The 20,079-nt window shown below is 39.4% G+C and overlaps 1 protein-coding gene across 2 annotated transcripts in view; it reads right to left on the reverse strand.

The window, feature by feature from the left end:
* The window catches only part of LOC140483029 (proteasome activator complex subunit 4-like), a 196,808-nt gene that overhangs the window by 173,873 nt on the left and 2,856 nt on the right, over window positions 1-20,079 (reverse strand). For both annotated transcript variants that reach the window (XM_072580909.1, XM_072580910.1), the window contains exon 2: window positions 2,258-2,398. In XM_072580909.1, the coding sequence (XP_072437010.1) occupies window positions 2,258-2,398 (141 nt within the window). The remainder of the gene's footprint in view (window positions 1-2,257; window positions 2,399-20,079) is intronic.

The following is a 20,079-nucleotide window of genomic DNA, read 5'->3' on the forward strand; positions in this document are numbered from 1 at the left end:
GGCACCATGTGTGGTCCAGCACTACGAAGGACTAAGTGGGACAGCTGTAGTGATGGGATTCACTAACTCAGGGAAAACACAAGTGTTTCTGGGGCATGGCAGAGACAGCCGTAGATCAGTGTGAGAGCACATACATAAGTAGGCAAGAATGCGCGCAGTGAACAGCCAAAGATCATGGCCCAACTTGGTACCAATACATGGGGTGGAAAGGTGATAAGGTCCAGCAGTCAGAACTTAAGGAGCTTGGTACAAAATTGGCAATCAGGACCTCAAGAGTAGTAATCCCTGATTGCTTCCAGTCCCATATAAAAGCAAGCACAGAAATTGTAACATATTAAAATAATTATCACCAGAGAAAAGAAAACCACAAGAAAAACTAATGGGGTGAAAGGTCCTCTGGACCTGATGGGCTGCATCCTAGGAATTGTTTTAAAAAGTTGCTACAAAAATAGTAAACACACTGATATTGTTCTTCCAAGAATCCTTAGATTCTGGAAATGTCCAAGAGGATTGTATAACTACCCACGTAACACCCCTTTTCAAAAAGAGTGGGAGTCAAAGAATAGGTAACTATAGGCCAATTAGCTTAACATCTGTCATTAGGAAAAAGTTAGTCATGAAGTACAAAATAGAAGAGCATTTAGAAACACACAATATAATCAAGCAGAGTCAGAGCAGCCTCGTGAAGGAGAAATCATGCCTGACGAATTTATTACACTTCTTTGTGGTGGTAACAAGCAGAGGAAATAAAGGGGAAGCACTGGATGCAATACACTTAGGTATTCAATAAACGTATTTCACATAAGGTTATTTAAAGTATGAGCCCCGGTATCAAAATAGCACATTAACTTGGAAGTGGATTGGCTAACTAACAAAAGTCAGAATTAGGATCAGTGGGAATTTTCAGGACAACAACCTGCAACTAGTAAATGCCACAGGAATCAGTGCTAAGGCCACAAGTGTTGACAACATATTTTCATGACTTGGACAGAAGTAAACATTTTTCAACTGATAAAAATAGGTGCAAAGACAAGGTGAGGGAATCATAGAATCCCTACTAACCCTCCAAAGAGAATTGCACCCAGACTGACAACCCTACCCTGCCCCTGTAACCCTGCATTTTCCACGACTAATTCACTTAGCCTGATCATCCTTGAACATGATGGACAATTTGGCATGGCCAATCCACCTAACCAGCACATCTCTGGGCTGTAGGAAGAAACCGAAGCACCCAGAGAAAACCCACGTGGATGCGAGTAGAATGTGCAAACTCCACACAGACAGTCACCAAGGTTAGAATCAAATCCAGGTCCCTGGCACTGTGAGGCAATCACTGAACCACTATTCCACCCTTAAGTCAGGATCCACCCTTAGGATGATACAAGGGAGCTACAGAGGAATATAGACAGGTCAATGAAAATTTGGCAGATGGAATATAATGAGGGAAAAATGTGAGGTTATGCAGACAGAAAGAATAGAGGATGTAGTTGAGTAAAGACTGCAGAAAGCTGAAGGAAAGAATGATTTGCAAGTCCTTGTGCATAAATCAAAAAAACTAACATGAAAGTTCAGCATTAGATACAAGTTTTTATTTATATACTGTATCAAAACTTCATCTAAAGTTAAAAAAATGTCCATTCGAATATCTCTAAACCTGAAGAAAAATCCTAACTTTCCAGCCTCCAATGATAAATTAAGTTGCTCACCCCGATAAAACCCCAATACATCTCCCCAATGCTCTTTCTGAAGGTCTTTACACTTGATCTGCATTGTCACATTCTGAATTGCCAAATTAGTGATTACAAAAGTCTTATATCAGATGCCTTTATTGTTTATTGTCATTTAGGTGTCATTTACAGTATACTGACTTTTCATATTAATCCACCCAAGTTCATAACTTCACATTTCTCCCCATAAACTACATTTGCCATGCTTCTGCATGTTTAATCATTGTCACCTTGAAATCCAAAATATACTCTTCACCAACTACCCCATTCCCAAATGTCATTTGCAAACTGTATGCAGCCGTTCTCAACACAGACATCTTAAAAGGTAATGACTGCAAACGGATTCCTGAGGAGTATCACTGCACCAGTTACCTGACTGAAAAACATTCACTACCACACATCCACTAAAACATACTCACAAGAATAGTAGTTTAGAACTTAAAAGTACTTATTAATGGTTGGCAATTGTTTGCAGTCGCACATCTTCTCGTAACTTAAACTAACTAACTTGAATAAATAAACTAACTTACTTGAGTAAACTGATTAACAATCGTGTGAATCCTTGCATCATGCTAATTTCAAGTTTAGGCATGACAACCAATTCATACACCTGCTTAACAAATAGAACGTGATCTTCTTTACTGAATTTTCTTCCATATAATCGGATATATCTGGAAAACAAAAATACAAATTTGATAAATATTCCACATCGATAACCACAAAATTTTAGAAATAATACTAAATACTAGGCAGTCATCACATTTTTGTAAGGGTTACAAATTCATGGACTCATCAACCTGAAATATAAATAATCATATTTGGACTTGGACAGCTGGAGCTTTGACTGCCAATAGTAAGAGAAATAAATATCAGGGGTGAACAATGGGCTATAATTGGAGGACCATGGAAGAGAGTTACTAGGTGTGAGGCCATGACAGGATTCATGTACAAGGTTAATAACTTATATTGATATAGCCTTTATCCTAATAAGGCATTCTAAAGAATTTCACAGAGGCTTTATAAAAGTTAAACAAGGACAATTAGGTCATGCAATTTTAATGCGCATCTTAAAGAGGAGCAACAAGGAAGAGCGGCAAAAGTAGGGTGTTGCTTGTTTTGAGGTCTAAGGTTGATAGCACATCCATGGAAGTTGGAATGATTAATATCAAAGATACTCAATGAGCCAGGTTTAGAGAAGCACATACATATTAGAAGGTTTTGGGGCTGGGACTGGAGGCAATTACAGAAATCTCAGAGGTGCTGAAAATAAGCACAAGGAAGATGAAGGCATTACTGAACCAGGAGTCAAAGTAGGGTCAAGTTACCACAGGGGTGATAGACAGGATTTAAATCAAGGTAGCATAAAGGTGATAGAACTTTGGCTGGATCAAGTTCATGCAGAACCTAAGATCGGAGGCCACCAGGATAGTATTTGAATAGTTCAGTTTGGCAGGAACAATGGCAAAGATGTGAGCTTGAGCACTCTGTATACTGAAGGAAAGTGAGAGAGGGCAATGTTACGGAGGTAGAAGAAAGCAGTCCTAGTAATGGTAAGAGCATGAAGTGGGTTCAGAGTCAAATTAATAATTAAGATTGCAAACAATCCAATTCACTCAGATAGTTGATAGAAAGAGACAGAGTTAATGTAAAAGCTTTGATTTTGCCCAGTATTTCACTGGTCAAATAAGAGGCAAAAGGTGAGGTCATGCCTGATACATGTGCAATCTGGCATTGCATTTTCAGATGCTGTCACTGAAGGCTGCATGCACATTAAAAATAGGAGATGGAAGATTAGATCCTTGGGGAACTTAATGGCTGGCTACAATTGGATACATGAGTGTGGAATTAGGTACGATTGTTTTGAACTAGAAAATAACTGAGGTATTGTCCAAGATTAGATTAGATTACTTACAGTGTGGAAACAGGCTCTTCGGCCCAACAAGTCCACACCAATCCGCTGAAGCATAACCCACCCAGACCCATTCCCCTATATTTACCCCTTCATCTAACACTACGGGCAATTTAGCATGGCCAATTTGCCTAACCTGCACATTTTTGGACTGTGGGAGGAAACCGGAGCACCCGGAGGAAACCCACGCAGACACGGGGAGAATGTGCAAACTCCACACAGAGAGTCGCTTCAGGCAGGAATTGAACCCGGGTCTCTGGCGCTGTGAGGCAGCAGTGCTAACCACTGTGCCACCGTGCCGCCCATCTAAGACTGCAGATAGATCAAGGAGTGATGCTCACAATCATACAGGATATCATTTGACATTTTGATCAGTACCATTCTTGTGGGAGAGACAAAAACATGATTAGAAGAGCTATGGGAATAATCCCAGAATTAAAATCCTGTGCCCATCAGATATGATTGAACATGCTTCTGTCAATAGGAAGAGCCAAGTGCTGACCTGTTCAAGGCCTTTATCATTATGAAAGAGGTTATGGGAAAGACACAGAAGATGCTTCCACTTGTGGACAAGAACAGCTTGAGGAGCCATCAATACAAAACAGTCACTAAAAAATCCAGTTAGAATTCAAGAATAACTTCTTTGCTGATAGAATGGAATGTTGGACTCCACAGGAATGACTGAGATGCATTTACAAGCTAAACAGATTAGATGCATTTACAAGCTAAATAACTATACAAGGGAGAATAGAATACAAGAGTAAGATGATGGAAGAAAGCTAATGTAGAGTATAAACAGCAACACAAACCTGTTGGGCCAAATTACCGGTGTTTTTTCACTGTAAACAGTGATACTAGGCATTTAGGAGACAATAACATGAATCAATCATGTATTTCTCTACACTATTTCTAAAACAAAATCTTTGCTCATTAATGGCTTGTGCTTGACATGCACAATAATTCACGTTCAGTTTATTCCAAGTTAGCACTGGACTCATTATTAGTTTCAGACCTACTCATTAACAAAACCTGAACTCTACTCATGGGATGGGAAGTGGCTATCAACAGCATATGTACTATAATCAGTTCATTTTCCATGACCTATGTTCCAATCCTGGATTTCTGTTTTTTTGTTTCTTGTTTACGCGCGCGTGTGTGTATTTTACACACACACACACACACACACACACACACAAACAAGAAACAAAAAAACAGAAGTCCAGGATTGGAAAATAGGTCATGGAAAATGAACTGATTATAGTACATATGCTATTAATAGCCACTTCCCATCCCATGACTAGGAAATGCCTGAAATGTTTCACACTGTCTCTTTCCAAGTCACATGCCACCATATTTTCTAAGAAGCACGTGGTCATGGTAACATATACTAGAAGCAGGCAAGATTATGCCAGATTTTTCCTCAACACTCATTACCACATGTTCATTTCTGAGTTTCTCTGCTTTAAAAGAAAACAAATTACTGCAACAGAGAAATTCAAGCATTATGTTTTACCATTCTCTATCTGGGCCATTAAGTTCCCACAGAAAAATGAGAAAAAGCCCTTCTAAATTATTTCTACATAAACTGTATGTACATTACTACAATCATCAGCTCACCCTTCAAACCTACTCCCTAGACAAACTGTCCTGTATCATTGTAAAATTATGGAATGAATGTCAGTTCTTGCCAATTCATTCATTGTCACTCCCTTTGTAGGGCTGTTGGCATCATCTCATTTCTTCCCATGCTTTCTTCAAGTCTCCCTCAGTCCAGATTTCAACATTAAATCACAACTGATTTTCATTTTTGCTTTCCTTTTAATCTTCAAATTCTTCTTCAATTGCAGCCAGGTAAGAGTATGGTTCATTACCTGGATTACACCTCTTCCCACCCTACCTCACGCAAAAATGCCATCCCGTATTCCCAATTCCTCCGCCTCATCTGCTCCCAGGAGGACCAATTCCACCACAGAACACACCAGATGGCCTCCTTCTTTAGAGACCACATATTCCCTTCCCACGTGGTTAAAGATGCCCTCCAACGTATCTCGTCCACATCCCGCACCTCCGCCCTCAGACCCCACCCCTCCAACCGTAACAAGGACAGAACACCCCTGTTGCTCACCTTCCACCCTACCAACCTTCGCATAAACAAAATCGTCCACCGACATTTCCGCCATCTCCAAAAAGACCGCACCGCCAGGGATATATTTCCCTCCCCACTCCTTTCTGCTTTCCGCAAAGACCGTTCCCTCCATGACTACCTGGTCAGGTCCACGCCCCCCTACAACCCACCTTCCCCTGCCACGGCAGGAACTGCAAAACCTGCGCCCACACCTCCTCCCTCACCTCTATCCAAGGCCTTAAAGGAGCTTTCCACATCCAAAGTTTTATCTGCACATCCACTAATGTCATTTATTGTATCCACTACTCCCGATGCAGTCTCCTCTACATTGGGGAGACTGGACGCCTCCAACCAGAGCGCTTTAGGGAACATCTCCAGGACACCCGCACCAATCAACCAAACCGCCCAGTGGCCCAACATTTCAACTCCCCCTCCCACTCTGCCGAGGACATGGAGGTCCTGGGCCTCCTTCACCGCCGCTCCCTCACCACCAGACACCTGGAGGAAGAACACCTCATCTTCCGCCTCGGAACACTTCAACCCCAGGGCATCAACGTGGACTTCAACAGTTTCCTCATTTCCCCTTCCCCCACCTCACCCTAGTTCCAAACTTCCAGCTCAGCACTGTCCCCATAACTTGTCCTACCTGCCTATCTTCTTTTCCACCTATCCACTCCACCCTCCCCCCGCCCCATCACCTTCATCCCCTCCCCCACTCACCCATTGTACTCTATGCTACTTTCTCCCCACCTCCACCCTCCTCTAGCTTATCTCTCCACACTTCAGGCACACTGCTTTTATTCCCGATGAAGGGCTTTTGCCCGAAACTTTGATTTTACTGCTCCTCGGATGCTGCCTGAACTGCTGTGCTCTTTCAGCACCACTAATCCAGAATCTGGTTTCCAGCATCTGCTGTCATTGTTTTTACCTCGTTGGAAATCATGTCCATACTTGGTTCTCTTTCTCTCTGCAACTCTATAAAAAGTTTTATTTTTTATTCTTGATCTTGTTGGACTGACACGTCTTGAATTAGGCATCAAAATCTTTTCAGAGACTTGAGTTTTATTGTAAATTTATAGTTTCAAACACTAACTTCCGTCTTTACCTTCCAGCCAATTGGGTCACAAGCTTCCCATCCTCAGGATGCATTCTGCACCAGTGCCAATGCCCAGATGACGTACATCCCTGCCCATCTCATGTTTTTATCCTCCCTCCCTTTCACGCACTCTCTCTCTCTGATCATGCATTCCTGACCCTGGTTGCTTCATCAGGTTTTCAGTTACCAGGGTATATGAAGAGCTTGGCTGAAAACTCATGGCCAGTAATTGGCACACATTATGTTGTATGTCTATTTCAAAGCACCTTATGTTCAAAGTCTGGTCTTTGACTGTGAACCAAGTAGCCATTCCTCTACTGCCAAACTGCTGCCAGGGGCCAATGCCAACATGCTTTGCTTCTACAACAACTGGTCACCCAACATTAGACATCAGGTTCTCAACCTGCACTTGCAAACAATTTTTCAAACTGGCATGCAGTATAAAAAAAACCTGAACATTCAGCGAACATTACCATGCTGCTTTGCAACAATTTTATTTTGTGGGCATCTATGATTGACTGTTAAAATGGGGCTATATTAGAAAATTTGGTTACAGCTGTACAGTATACACATTTATGAGAATTGTCTATAAGAAGTTTCTATGCAATGCAGCAACTGGGCTCTGCAATGCCCTTATAGACGAGGGAAGGATCAGTGAAAAGATAGCACCAGACATTTAAGGAGATATTTTCTAACATTAAATAAAGACAATCTGAGTAAAGACAAAAGATGCAGCATCAATAACCAACTAAGGAAGTTTAAGATGGTATCGAATTGAAAGAAAATAATTCAACAATAATTCAGAAGACTAGACAGAACTGGCAAAAAAAATGTTTAAAAGTGTAATAAGCAGCGAGAAATTAGAATACTCAAAAAGGTAGTTGTGAAAAGAAGAACAAATAAACAAATTCTAACATCTTGTGCAGAAAAAGAGTTAACATGTGCTTGGGGAATTAATAATAGGTGGCAATAAGGAAACGGTCAAAGTGTTAAAGGGATAGAACGTGTCTGTCCTCATTGAAAACAGCAAAGGATTTGCAAGAAATATTTGCAAATCAAGAGTATAAAGGAAGGGAACAATTACAATCACAACCAGAAGGTTACTAAGAAAACTAGTAAAACAAAAGCACGGACAGAGAATTGACTAACAGGCAGGAAACAGCAAGTGGGAATAAGGGGTCCTTTTTCAGGTTGGTGACCTGTGACTAGTGAGGTTCCACAAAGATCGGGGCAGGGAGCAGATTGATTATGGTGGTGAGATACTCTTCAGAGTATTGGTGTGGACAATCAATTTTTCAATGTATAATTTCAGTTACATCACACTGCAAATTTTTGCTATAAAGTCTGTGTTACGATCGAGCCCTCCACAATCACCTGAAGGAGCAGTGCTCTGAAAGCTAGTGTGCTTCCAATTAAACCTGTTGGACTATAACCTGGTGTTGTGTGATTTTTAACTTTGACAAGGTAAATGCAGAGTTGATGTTTCAACTCATGGAACAGTCCAGTACCAGACTGTATAGTACCAGAATGGATGCCAATTTAACAGAGACGAGGAAGAATTTCATCTCGCAAAGGGTCAAGATCTTTGGAACTCTTGCCAGAGAGCTTTAGGCGCAGAGTCCTTGTGAATATTTAACAAAGATAGATAGATCCTTGATCAGTAAGTGAACCAAAGGCTGAGGAAAGGGGTCCTACTGAATGGTGAGAGTTACTTGAGGGGCTGATTGGCCCACGCCTGTTCCTATGTCTTATGCAAAGGCTGACATGTCACGAGGACATGACTGACTTAATCCTAGAACCCCAAAAGAAATGACTGCAGACATAAAAAGATACATTAAAAAACAATTTTCCAAAATTCTCTCACTTTTGGAAAGGTTCCATTAGATTTGAAATAGTGGAATTTCTACTCAAGGAGGAAAAAAAGCAGGTAACTACATACCAGTTGTTATCTTGACACCTATCAAGGAGAAAGACCAGAATGTATTCTAAAGCTCAGGTTACACACAGTCATAGAAATGCACAGCACGGAAACGGACCCTTCAGTCTAGCCCATCCATGCCGACCAGATATCCCAACCCAATCTAGTCCCACCTGCCAGCACCCAGCCCATATCCTGACAGGGCATTTCGGAAATCTCAACTTAATTAGGCAGACGCAATATGGTTTTGAGAAGAAGAAATCATATTTGATTAAGTTGAGACAGTAACAAGTAATGTGGATAATGTGGAATCTGTAAAACATGTCGTCCTTGGACTGACAAAAACATACACTTGACGTGACTCAAAACTCTATACAAAAGGTAAGAGTCTATGATGCAGGGGTAACATAATAATGTAAATAAAGAACTGGTCAAATAACAGGAAACAGAAGTGGGATAAATGGGTTACTTTCAGGTTGAAAATGCTAAACAACGGAGTGTGACAAGATTGACATTTGGGACCTCAACTATTTACAGCTTATAGTAATAACTCAGATAAAGGGACCAAATGAATACATGCTAAATTTGGTGTAGACAAAAGGTTGTTAAGAAATTAAATTGTTATGCATTTTTGTAGACAAAGAGTCTACAAAGGGATATAGATAGGTTAAGTGGGTAGGCAACAAAATGATAGGACGAGTAAGGTGTATATTGTTGAAATGGAGAAATATTTCTGCAGTACAGAAATGGGTTCAAGTGCCCTGGTTCATGATTAAAAAAGGTTAGAAAGTGATAAGGCGGCAAATGGAAACGATTATTGCAAAGAGAGTGGAATGTACAAGTATGAGAGCTTTGTTTCAATTGCATAGAATATTGGTGTGACCACATCTGAAGTACAGCATAGTTTTTAAAATCCATTTTGAGAAGGTATATTAAAGCTTCAGAAGCAGTTCAGAATTTGATACTTGACCAATAACTGGGATAAAAAGGTTATCTTATGGGAAAGACTTGGTCAAGTAAGTGGAATGAATGCAGCCCTCTGTTTAGTGATTTAATACAAGATCCCACAGAGAAATAACAGGATGGGTACGGAGAGAAAATTTCCAGTTGTGGTAAAGACTAGAACTTCAGTGCACAGATTCAAAATAAGGGGCTCCCTTCAATTGATAGAAATGAAATTATTTTTCTGAGGAATTCTCTTCCCCAGAGAGGCAGGGTTATTGAATATTTTAAGGCAAAGTTCAAAAGATACGCGAGTGACAGGAAATCAAAACGTATATAGAATGGAATTAATGCAGTCATCAGATCAGTCATGACATAATCGAATGCCAAACCAGCTTAGGGATCAAATGACCTATTAATCCCCTTAATTTCTTTGTCCATACGCTCGATTAATTCAAGTTTTCGAAATTTAAATAGGTTGCTAACATATAAGTTGAATGTGAAAGAAAGGTAGAGCATGTGACTTCAGTTACAGCAGCATAATCTGGTTTAGGTACCCTTTACCCATTTCAGAATAATTAATGTCACTGGAGATCAATTAATGATATATTTTATAAACAGTTAGGTGACCTACTCCCTCATGTCAGTGATGTATATACCTACATACACAAATAGAATTTACAAGGGAAATATCCAGAAAGTATAATCATATAGATATGGACCACCATGACCATCTCCCATCTTTGAACTGAAAGCTCAGTTGCCTAAATTTTTGGAGAGGGAAATAAGAGCTTTTAATCAAGAAAAATATTTTTTAAATGGCAAATAGAATTCTTCTATTGAAATGGAAAAAAAATTACGCAGCTACAATTTTATTACCACTGCTGCCTCTCAGAGCCAAAGACCCAGGTTCAATTCCCACCTCAGGCGACTGACTGTGTGGAGTTCTCCCTGTGCCTGCATGGGTGCCCTCCGGGTGCTCCCGTTTCCTACCACAGTCCAAAAATGTGCAGGTTAGGTGAATTGGCCATGCTAAATTGCCCATGCTAAATTGCCCGTAGTGCTAGGTGTAGGGGAAATCGGTCTGGGTAGGTTGCGGTTCGGCGTGGACTTGTTCGGCCGAAGGGCCTGTTTCCATACTGTAAGTAATCTAATCACACAATAACATTATTCTGTTCAGGATCCTTCTGAAGTACGTTTTAGGAAACTGAAATTTGACAAGTTTTGACAAGTATAAATTCATAAACTCTGCACCTCATGCTAAAATTGCAACTATTTTGAGCAAAAGGAGCTTCAGTTTACTAACCAATGGTTTGAAACATTCCAACATTAGTTTTCTCAGAACCAGTTTCAAGTTCCATGAAGGACATCCTGAAAAAACAAAGGTTCCAAGCGTATATCAAAGTTAGGATGACTGTGGAAGTTTCTCACTTTACCAACAGTACACTTAAGGAAAAGTAGCATCAAGAACCTATAGCAAACTCAGGCAATGTCAGTGATCTACTAGTGAGAATGCGTATAGGGTATATGCAGGTAGGGAGAGAGATAAATCCTGAGTTTTGTGAAACAAGAGGCTCAGCTGAGCATGACGCAGATAAGAACCTAGTTAACAATGGAGTGTTGGAGGCAAGGGTAATGGGCTAACAAGGTGGAAAAGTATTCATAATGTAGAGCCATTTAACAATATTGAAGCATTCAGTATGCAAGGTCAGTTTAACAAGGTGAAAAGTATTCATTCTGTGAAGCCAGTTAAGGTTAAAAACATTCATTATGTAAAACCAGATGGCTTAATCTTTGCTATTGACACTTGCTGATTGTAAAGGTCATCCAATCAATATGCATGCGGCCTTATCTGGATGCTCCTCCCTGTAAAATGACGATACAATTCATTACAGGCGACCATTCTCTCTCCCGCCAGGGCTCGGAATAGAGATGAAGGATGTAAAGCTATACTATGTCTCTGAGCGTTTTGCTATGACTGAGTGGGGAAACAGGATGACACTACCAACAATTCATACTCGACCTGAAAACTGGCAAAATCCAAAATCTACACCAATTTAGCCCCAAGCTCTTTGAGACAACTATATCTGCATGGGTTTAATCCAGGTTGAACTGGAAGCCAATATTGAACTTTCCAGTTCAATCGGACTGACCTGCTGAGAAATATGGTAGCATTGGTGATTAAGATGGTTTTGTTCCAGATGATGCACAGATAAAAACATCTCTTGCTGAATTTGAAACTTGATTGGCTGATTGGACACCATAGCAACAATCATGAAACTGAAGGCAGTGATGGACAGTTAATGAGGACTGCTGCCAGTCTACCCAAGAAATGTTAACCTACACTTTTGGATAAAGGTACCAAGAAGCAGTCTACAGATGAATACAAGGATAGAATGGAAATGGAATCTTAGAGCTCACTGATTATGCAGGATGAGCCATTATAGGTGATGTGACAGTTATATTAAAACTAACTGAATTGGAACCAGGAAAAGCGGATTTAGATCTGGTGGAGTAATCAACTAAGTTTGCAGACAGGTTGGGGAGAATAACATGTACTGCCGTTGCACCAATACTTTTCAGTGGCATCTGCTGTGGGCATAATATATCCTGAATGGAAGGCTTTCAGACAATGAAGGAAGCATTCAGTATGTCAGGTCAGTAGGGAGGCTGATATTTGGATAATAATGTATTTTGAATGTTTGTTGAAGAGGGGAAAATAATGTGGAATGTTTGCAGCAATTTTATGACCTCAAGATGTCCAAACTGCTTTGCTACTAATGAACTTTGCTTCAAGTATACTCAATTGTAATGTGGGAAATGTGACAGCTGATTAATGCATAAGAAGCTCCAACAAACAGCAATGTGATAATGACCAAATGATCTGTTTTGCTGATCTTGACACAAGGCAAGTATTTATGCGGATTCTGAGAAAGAACTGCCCTATTCTTTGAAGTAGTGTTGTGATGATTCACATCTATATTAGCAGCATGCAGCTGAGATGTTATCAAAGAGCATGTAAGTTGGCATCCAATAAGATAGTACTGCACTGAAGTGTCAAGCAATGTGTTTTGCTTAAGCATGTGAAGTGGTTGTGTTTAATGGTGAACTATTGTCGAAGAAAATGAACAAAGGCTATCAAGAGAAGGGCATAATTCCTAACGAAATGCAACTGGTGAGCATTGAACCAAACAATTAGTTAACAACATGTGGAGTTGTGGAAAGTGAGGAAGTTTCTCAAGGGTTGAAGCAAGTTATTGGTTAGTTGGAAAGTTGGATGGAGAAATGGCAGATGGAGTTCCATCTGGACAAGTGAGGTGATGCAATTTAAGAGGTCAAATGCAAGAGGAAAGTATACAGCAAATAAGCAAGACCCTTAGCAGCATCGATGTATAGAGGGATCTTGGGATGCAAGTCCATAGCTCCCTAAAAGCAGCAACGTAAATGAATAAGGATGTCAAGAAATGCTTGCCTTCACCAGTGAGGGCACTGAGTACAAATGCTGGCAAGTCATGTTGCAGCTGTATGAAACTTTAGTTCAGACAGATTTGAAGTATCACATGCAATTCTGGTCACTACCGTGTAGGAAGGAAGCAGAAGCTTTGGACAGGGTACAAAAGAGGTTTATAAGGATGTTGCCTAGATTTGAGTTTATTAGCTGTAAAGGAGAGGTTAGGCAAACTTGGATTGTTTTTGCTACAGCAAAGGCTGAGGGGGCAACCTTATTGAAGTATATCAAATTGAGAGATAACGAGCATTGGAGTCTTTTTCCCAGGCTGGAAATGTCAAATGTTCGGGGGCACAGGCTTATGGTGAGAGGGTGCAAGTTTAAAAGAGATGTGGGTGGTAGGTTCCTGACAGGCACTGCCAGAGAAGGTGGTAGCAGCAGATGGCAATGTTTAAGGGGCATTTAATCAGATACATGAGCAGGCAAGGAATCAACCATATGCAGATAAGATTATTTTAGAATGGCATTACAGTTGGTACAGACACGATGGGCCAAAGGACCTGCTTGTGTGCAGTACTGTTCTATGTAAGCCAGATATTCCTCTTCATAATTTACTTTTCTTGAATAATAAAAGTGATAATTCAGGAAACCTTGAATGATCCTGAAATCAGAGCTGAAAAACGTGTTGCTGGAAAAGCGCAGGAGGTCAGGCAGCATCCAAGGAGCAGAGGAATCAATGTTCAGGCATGAGCCCTTCTTCAGGATCCTGATCCTGAAATCAGTAAAGCAAATGGAAGAAAATGCATCTCTCCTTTCACACCTTTTAGCTACTCGAGAAAAGGCAAAAGCAGGAGATGCTCACCCAGCTACTGCAGTGAAGAATCAATATTTACAGTTTTTTTGACAACTGAAGTAGTGAGTAGCTCATAGATTTTGAAGTTCCCTGCCCACAGCTAGCAAAATATTGAAAATATATTGTGACGAAGCTGCTCCTTTAACATGGTTATTGTTGTCCTTACGTTTTAATTTATTCAGAGAAGTCGTAAAAGACACAGACTCCAAGAAGGGTTTTAGGGCCAATTCGATTATAACTAACAGAAACTGCCTCATGCAACAGGCTTTCCAAGTTTTTGAAGAAAAAACTAGTACAATAAAAGGGGAGAGGCCAGTTCCCCCAGCTCAGCTTTTCTCTGGCTTGATTGAAAAGGGCTGCAAGACCCAAAAGAAGCAGGTCTGTGCTGATCACTCTCTGACTTCTCTCCTGTAAGAACCTGTGTTTGATTTTACCATCTGTGCCAAAGGGTGTTTCTGGGAATTGTTGGAAGTACTGGGAACAGCATCATTAAATTAGGATAATCTGTTGGGTTTTCGGATAGGTTAAGTTATTCTGTATTCTGTTCTCTTTTGTTTGTTTTTCATTCAATAATCTTGTAAATAAATGGTTTTGTTTAAAACTACATGGTTGAGCCAGCTGCATTTCTCCTAGAATATCCACATTACACCTGCTTAAAACAACTAGTAAAGTTAGAGTCTGGGCTAAGTGCTTGAAATGTTTTAAGGGGTCTGGCTGGTCCATAACAATATTACATTGAACCTTTTGCAGTTCTGACAATATTGCAATATTAACCGTCTCTACCAAGCGATAGGTGGTATCTGATCTGAGTATTTTCTGCATTTTCTGTTTTAGCTCAGATTTACATTGTGCTATTTTAATTTTCTGCCAAATTTCTACAAGAGCCATTATACGCAGGAAGATTTCAAGCTTTTTAAAACTTTGAATAAACTGTTCATGAAATTTATATTGCAACTTGACACACACTGAAAAATGACCAAGCACAAACTATAAAATAGTCACCATCAAGTCAGCAAACATGGCAACCATTATGTACACTGAAATATTCCATAAGCAGCACTAGGTAACTGATCCACTTTAAACATGGCTCACAAAACATTTCATTAATGTGTAGCCTTACCCAATCTACTGTGTATAATACTGTCATAGGGAAATACACTCCAGAGCACAGTTCCCAACTAAAGTCGCAAGCCCAATTCAATTCAAACAAATAGCAAACAGAACTGCAAGCAATGAAATCATCTGGCATTCAAGCTATGATAATAAATTTCAAAGTGAAGCACAAGACATAACATATGTACTACATTAAGAAGTGAAACAAAACCCAGATTTCTGCGTGATTTCTGTTACAAACACGACACACCTGTGCCAAAGCACGGATTTCTGATGACCAGCTTATTTTTGATTGCATCCTCAGTCAAATGAATGGCATGATATCTTGAAACTTGCCCCAAAACCCATCATGGCTGGTTACCACCCTACACTGAATAGCGGAGCAGACTCAAGGGGTCAAATGGTCTACTCCTGCTCCCACTTTCTATGTTTCTACCAGTCCACTTTCATTCCTCAGTAATATGAATGGAACGGGTCACCACCAATGTTATCAAGCAACACTTGCTTACCAATAACTTGGTCACTAATACTCAGTTTGGGTTCTGCCAGGATCATTTAGCTCCTAACCTAAAGAGGAGGTTTGGCTCTTTTGAGCTCAAAGAACACTGAAGAGGCTTAATATCATTCAGTACAAAACAATCTGCTTAATGGGCACCATATCCACAAACACCCATTCCCTCCACCACTAACACATATGATCAACAGCATGTGCCACCTACATGGTGCACAGCAGAAATTCATCAAGGGACCTCGCAGCACATCCAAACCCACAACCACTACCAGTTGGAAGGACAAGGGAGAAAACACATCAGTACATCACCACCTGCAAGTTCCCCTTCAAACCATTCACCTTTCCAACTTAGAAATATATCAGTTTCCTCTGCCACTGCTGTTGGATCAAAATTCTGGTACTCTCTACCTCAAGGCATTGTGGGTGTACCTACACCAAACAGATTGCAATGGTTTAAGAAGGCAACTCATCACCTTCAAGTGGAACTAGGGATGAGTGATAAATACTTACCTAGCCAATAGTGCTGACATCCCATGAGTGAACAAAAAAAAACTCAGCTGCCAGGAGTTGCATTGCATATTTAGATGCAACAAAGCTTGATTGGTACCATTCAGCATAATGACATTATTTACCTGCAGCTTTAACTGAACTATTGAAATGTAAGAGATGAAATTTAAAAAAAAACAAGTGCCCTTCAAATTTCTGTGCTAGAATTTTGTTTCAGTGGGAACTTACTGCCTTGATGTTGTAATGAGTGCATTAAAAATGTTTTTTCCTCCAGCGCGTATTTGTCTGAAGTTTCATTTAGAATATTTGTCATCAAATTCCAGTATTTATCAATTCCAGAAATGATATTGGAGATCAAGTGTATAGTGTCAACCACACTGCCAGATTATGCATAATGTGTATCACAATCACCAGGCCCAAAAGTAATGGCACTTGAAAAACTGATTTTCATATTTATATATTCATAAATATGAAACTTTAATTATATACTGAATGTTACAGCATTATTTTATTATTAGTTGGGTTTTGGTGGCATCTGGAAGTCAATTTACATACAATCCAAGTTTAATATTTGAAATAGTTTAGGAAACACTAACTGAGATAACGCTTATGGTCAAGATATCTGCATTTAATGTAGAAAATTAGGAATTTTACCTAAGTGCACTGAGAATACCAAAGGGATAGGATACACAATTTTGTAACACTGAGTAAGGAAGACTAGATATGACTGTACCAGGAAGAAATAATTTGACAACCCTGGGCACTGTTACATAGGTTTCTTCTGCACAACAGCAGTGTACTGACAGGCACAGTGTAATGGGAAGCAAACAGCTGGTGGAAAATAAATTCTAAGCAATTAGATGGATAAAGCAATTTGAATGCAAACCAATGTGCAGTGATATTGCTCACAGATTTATGTCAATTGGATAGGGACGAACCTTAAAATGATTCTGGTCATTGATGGTCTCCTGCAAAATCTGATTCTGAAATTTGACCAGATCGTCTCAACATAGACAGACAGTCAAACTAATTTGACAAAATGTCTCATTGCTGAAAGTTCTAATCAAGCAGTAGAACAGACTGTCTGGTGGTGAGCAAGGCTTTTTGCTATTGGATCCTTCCTACGAAGGTCTGCAGAAAGATGCCGGTTTTTTTTTAAAAACAAGAATCACCTGAGCAATTGTGCCACATGACTCTGAGCTCTACTGACTATTCCAGGAACACACATTAAAGATATGCATCGTCTGCACCTAGAAGATCAACACTGTGAAACCAGCCTTTAGTCTGCTCAAAATGTGCTGGTGTTTCAGTGCAAAGGGTTACCTTTGACCGAGTATTGCAGACTGGAATATTCCAATTCCAATGCCCATGACGATGTGCTAAGGGAGATACCAATGCTGGGGTAAAAACCACAGAAGTGCAATGTGATAGGTCTCTGTTTCAGGGCACATATAAGGAGGGACTGGAAACAACAGAAACTCTCAGGCTCTGTGCTTTACAATAAATATTGTGAACATTAACAATATTGAAATTACATTGAGATACCTCACAGCCAAACATGGTGCAAGAAGAAAAGTTTATTTACAAAGAGAACAAAGAACAAAGAAAATTTACACCCGGGAACAGGCCCTTCAGCCCTTCAAGCCTGAGCCAATCCAAATCCACCGTCTAAACCTGAAGCCCAATTTCTAAGCATCTGTACCCCTCTGCTCCCAACGTACTCATGCATCTCTCCAGACGCATCATTTCTACTACATTCTATATAATTTTCAATTTGAAATGCTTTGCTCTCAGGCTATATACTTGACATGGAATGCAATAGGACATCCAAGAATGTAACATGAAAATGGAGACAAGCTGAATTTTATTGCTACTTATGTAAAATTGAAGTTGAAATGTCTTGATATGCATTTTTACAAAAAAGGCATAATTTGAGGCATGAACATTACATCCACAAGACAGATGGAAAATATACACAAAATATAGCAAGATAAAGTCAATGATCAAAGGGTCTGTTTCCATGCTGATTGACTATGAATAAAAAGTGGCCAAAAAATCCAGTGTCTCAAGTGCTGGCTGTAAAAGGAATAGACTATAGATGCAAATACAGGAGCCTCCTTTCTGTGATGTATGGAGCTACATTACTTAAGGGCAATACATTTCTCTATTACATCCAAATAGGATGGCTGGTACAAGTCAAATACTACTTTAGATCACAATTCAAATCTATTAGAGTTTCAAAGTTCACAGCACATTACTTAGGATGAATGCTGTATGCCACTCAGTCTATTATTAGTACTGAAGTCACATGATTAGTATCTAATATGCATTTTTCACATTCATAAAATTGTCAAGGAATCAAAACCATCACCACAAATGACTTGAGGTCACCTCAGAAGTACTATGCCAGCACTCTGTTGTATTGAATACTTTACACAGCCTAACTTACTACATCAACAGAAGGAATTCTATCAGAAATCCACAAAACTGCTTTAAAAATCTTCCATTTATATATAATGGCTTACAATCCTTTGAATGTCCCCAAGTTGGTTCCCATCCACTGAATTACATTTTGGAAGTGACTTAATCCATCCAGAAGAAATGCGCACAATATTATCTATGAACTTTTTTTTAAAAAAGTCAATCATTCCTTCCTCTGTTTATTTGTTCATTTTGACCCCTTTCTATTTGATTCCATTGAGTTTCCATCATTTCCCCTCGCACTTGGTTTCATTGGCACTTCTATTTATCGCCATACTTGCTTAATTCTCATATTACTATCAAAAAGCATACTATTTGTAATGACTTACACAATTAATTTTTGCATAGCGTAAAAGTGTCAGCTATTTTTCATTTATATTAGATCACTTAATAACTAAAAGCAAGTATTATAGTACGGCAAGGAAACTAGAATATGGAGGAGGCACAAATCTCCAGCTACATCATTTCAAAGGGAATTTCTTAATGTTCTGTCCTGCTACATTTAATGGAATCCTTTTTCCGTATTATTTTCTAGATGTTTTCCTGATTTACTATTGGATAAACTGAGAAAACAAATCATTTGGCAGATTGTGCTGAGGTGGTAATGTCTCTAGAGGGCCATACAAGTTCAAACTAACCATAGAAAATGGTGAAATTAATAAATTTAGAATTTAAAGCTAGTCATTATTAATTGTGGCAATAATTTATTGTTGAATTGTTTGAAAAACCCAACTGTTTCACTCATGTTCTTAGGGCAGGAAATCTCTCATCCTTACCTGGCCCAGCCTACTGATGATTCTAGACTGTGTTTTTGCAACTTTGTGTTTGATTCTTTACTGCCCTCTGAAATGGCCTAACAAGTCACTTAGTTGTACCAAACAGATAAGTGAAGGATTGAAGTTGCTCGAAATTGTGATTTTTCAACATCTGCTCAACAGCAAATAAGAATGGGCGATAAATGCTGGACGTGCCAACACCACCTACATCTCATTAAAGATTTTTATGCAAATATACACATGTTAATCTTTGAATATGGACCAAAGTAAAATGTGTGTCAAGTAATTAAAAGTTAGTTTTCCTGTAACAAGCTTTACCAAAGGCTTAGAAAAAGGTTCCAAATCATTTAGAAAAGCAAAATCAAAGAGCCAGTGGAATGACACACAAAGCTTTAGGTTAAAAGCCTACCTTTTACTTGGAACAACTGTCTATTAATTCTTCGTATAAACAAAGCTCGGGGACTGTAATCATCCTTTGGTTGCTTCTCACACTCTTCTCATTTACGCTATGGTTATCCCTTTTGTCTCTAGTTATCATATTTTTTAAGCAAAAAACATGCAAGTTTTTTTTTAAATGGGTACTACTTACATTTATATAGTACCTTTGACATGGTACAAATGTCCCAAACATATTTCACAAAAGATGCCGTCAAAAGTGTGGGGACTTAATCCA

The sequence above is a fragment of the Chiloscyllium punctatum genome, chromosome 11 (genome assembly GCF_047496795.1).
Source record: "Chiloscyllium punctatum isolate Juve2018m chromosome 11, sChiPun1.3, whole genome shotgun sequence".
In the NCBI taxonomy this organism is placed as follows: Eukaryota; Metazoa; Chordata; class Chondrichthyes; order Orectolobiformes; family Hemiscylliidae; genus Chiloscyllium; species Chiloscyllium punctatum.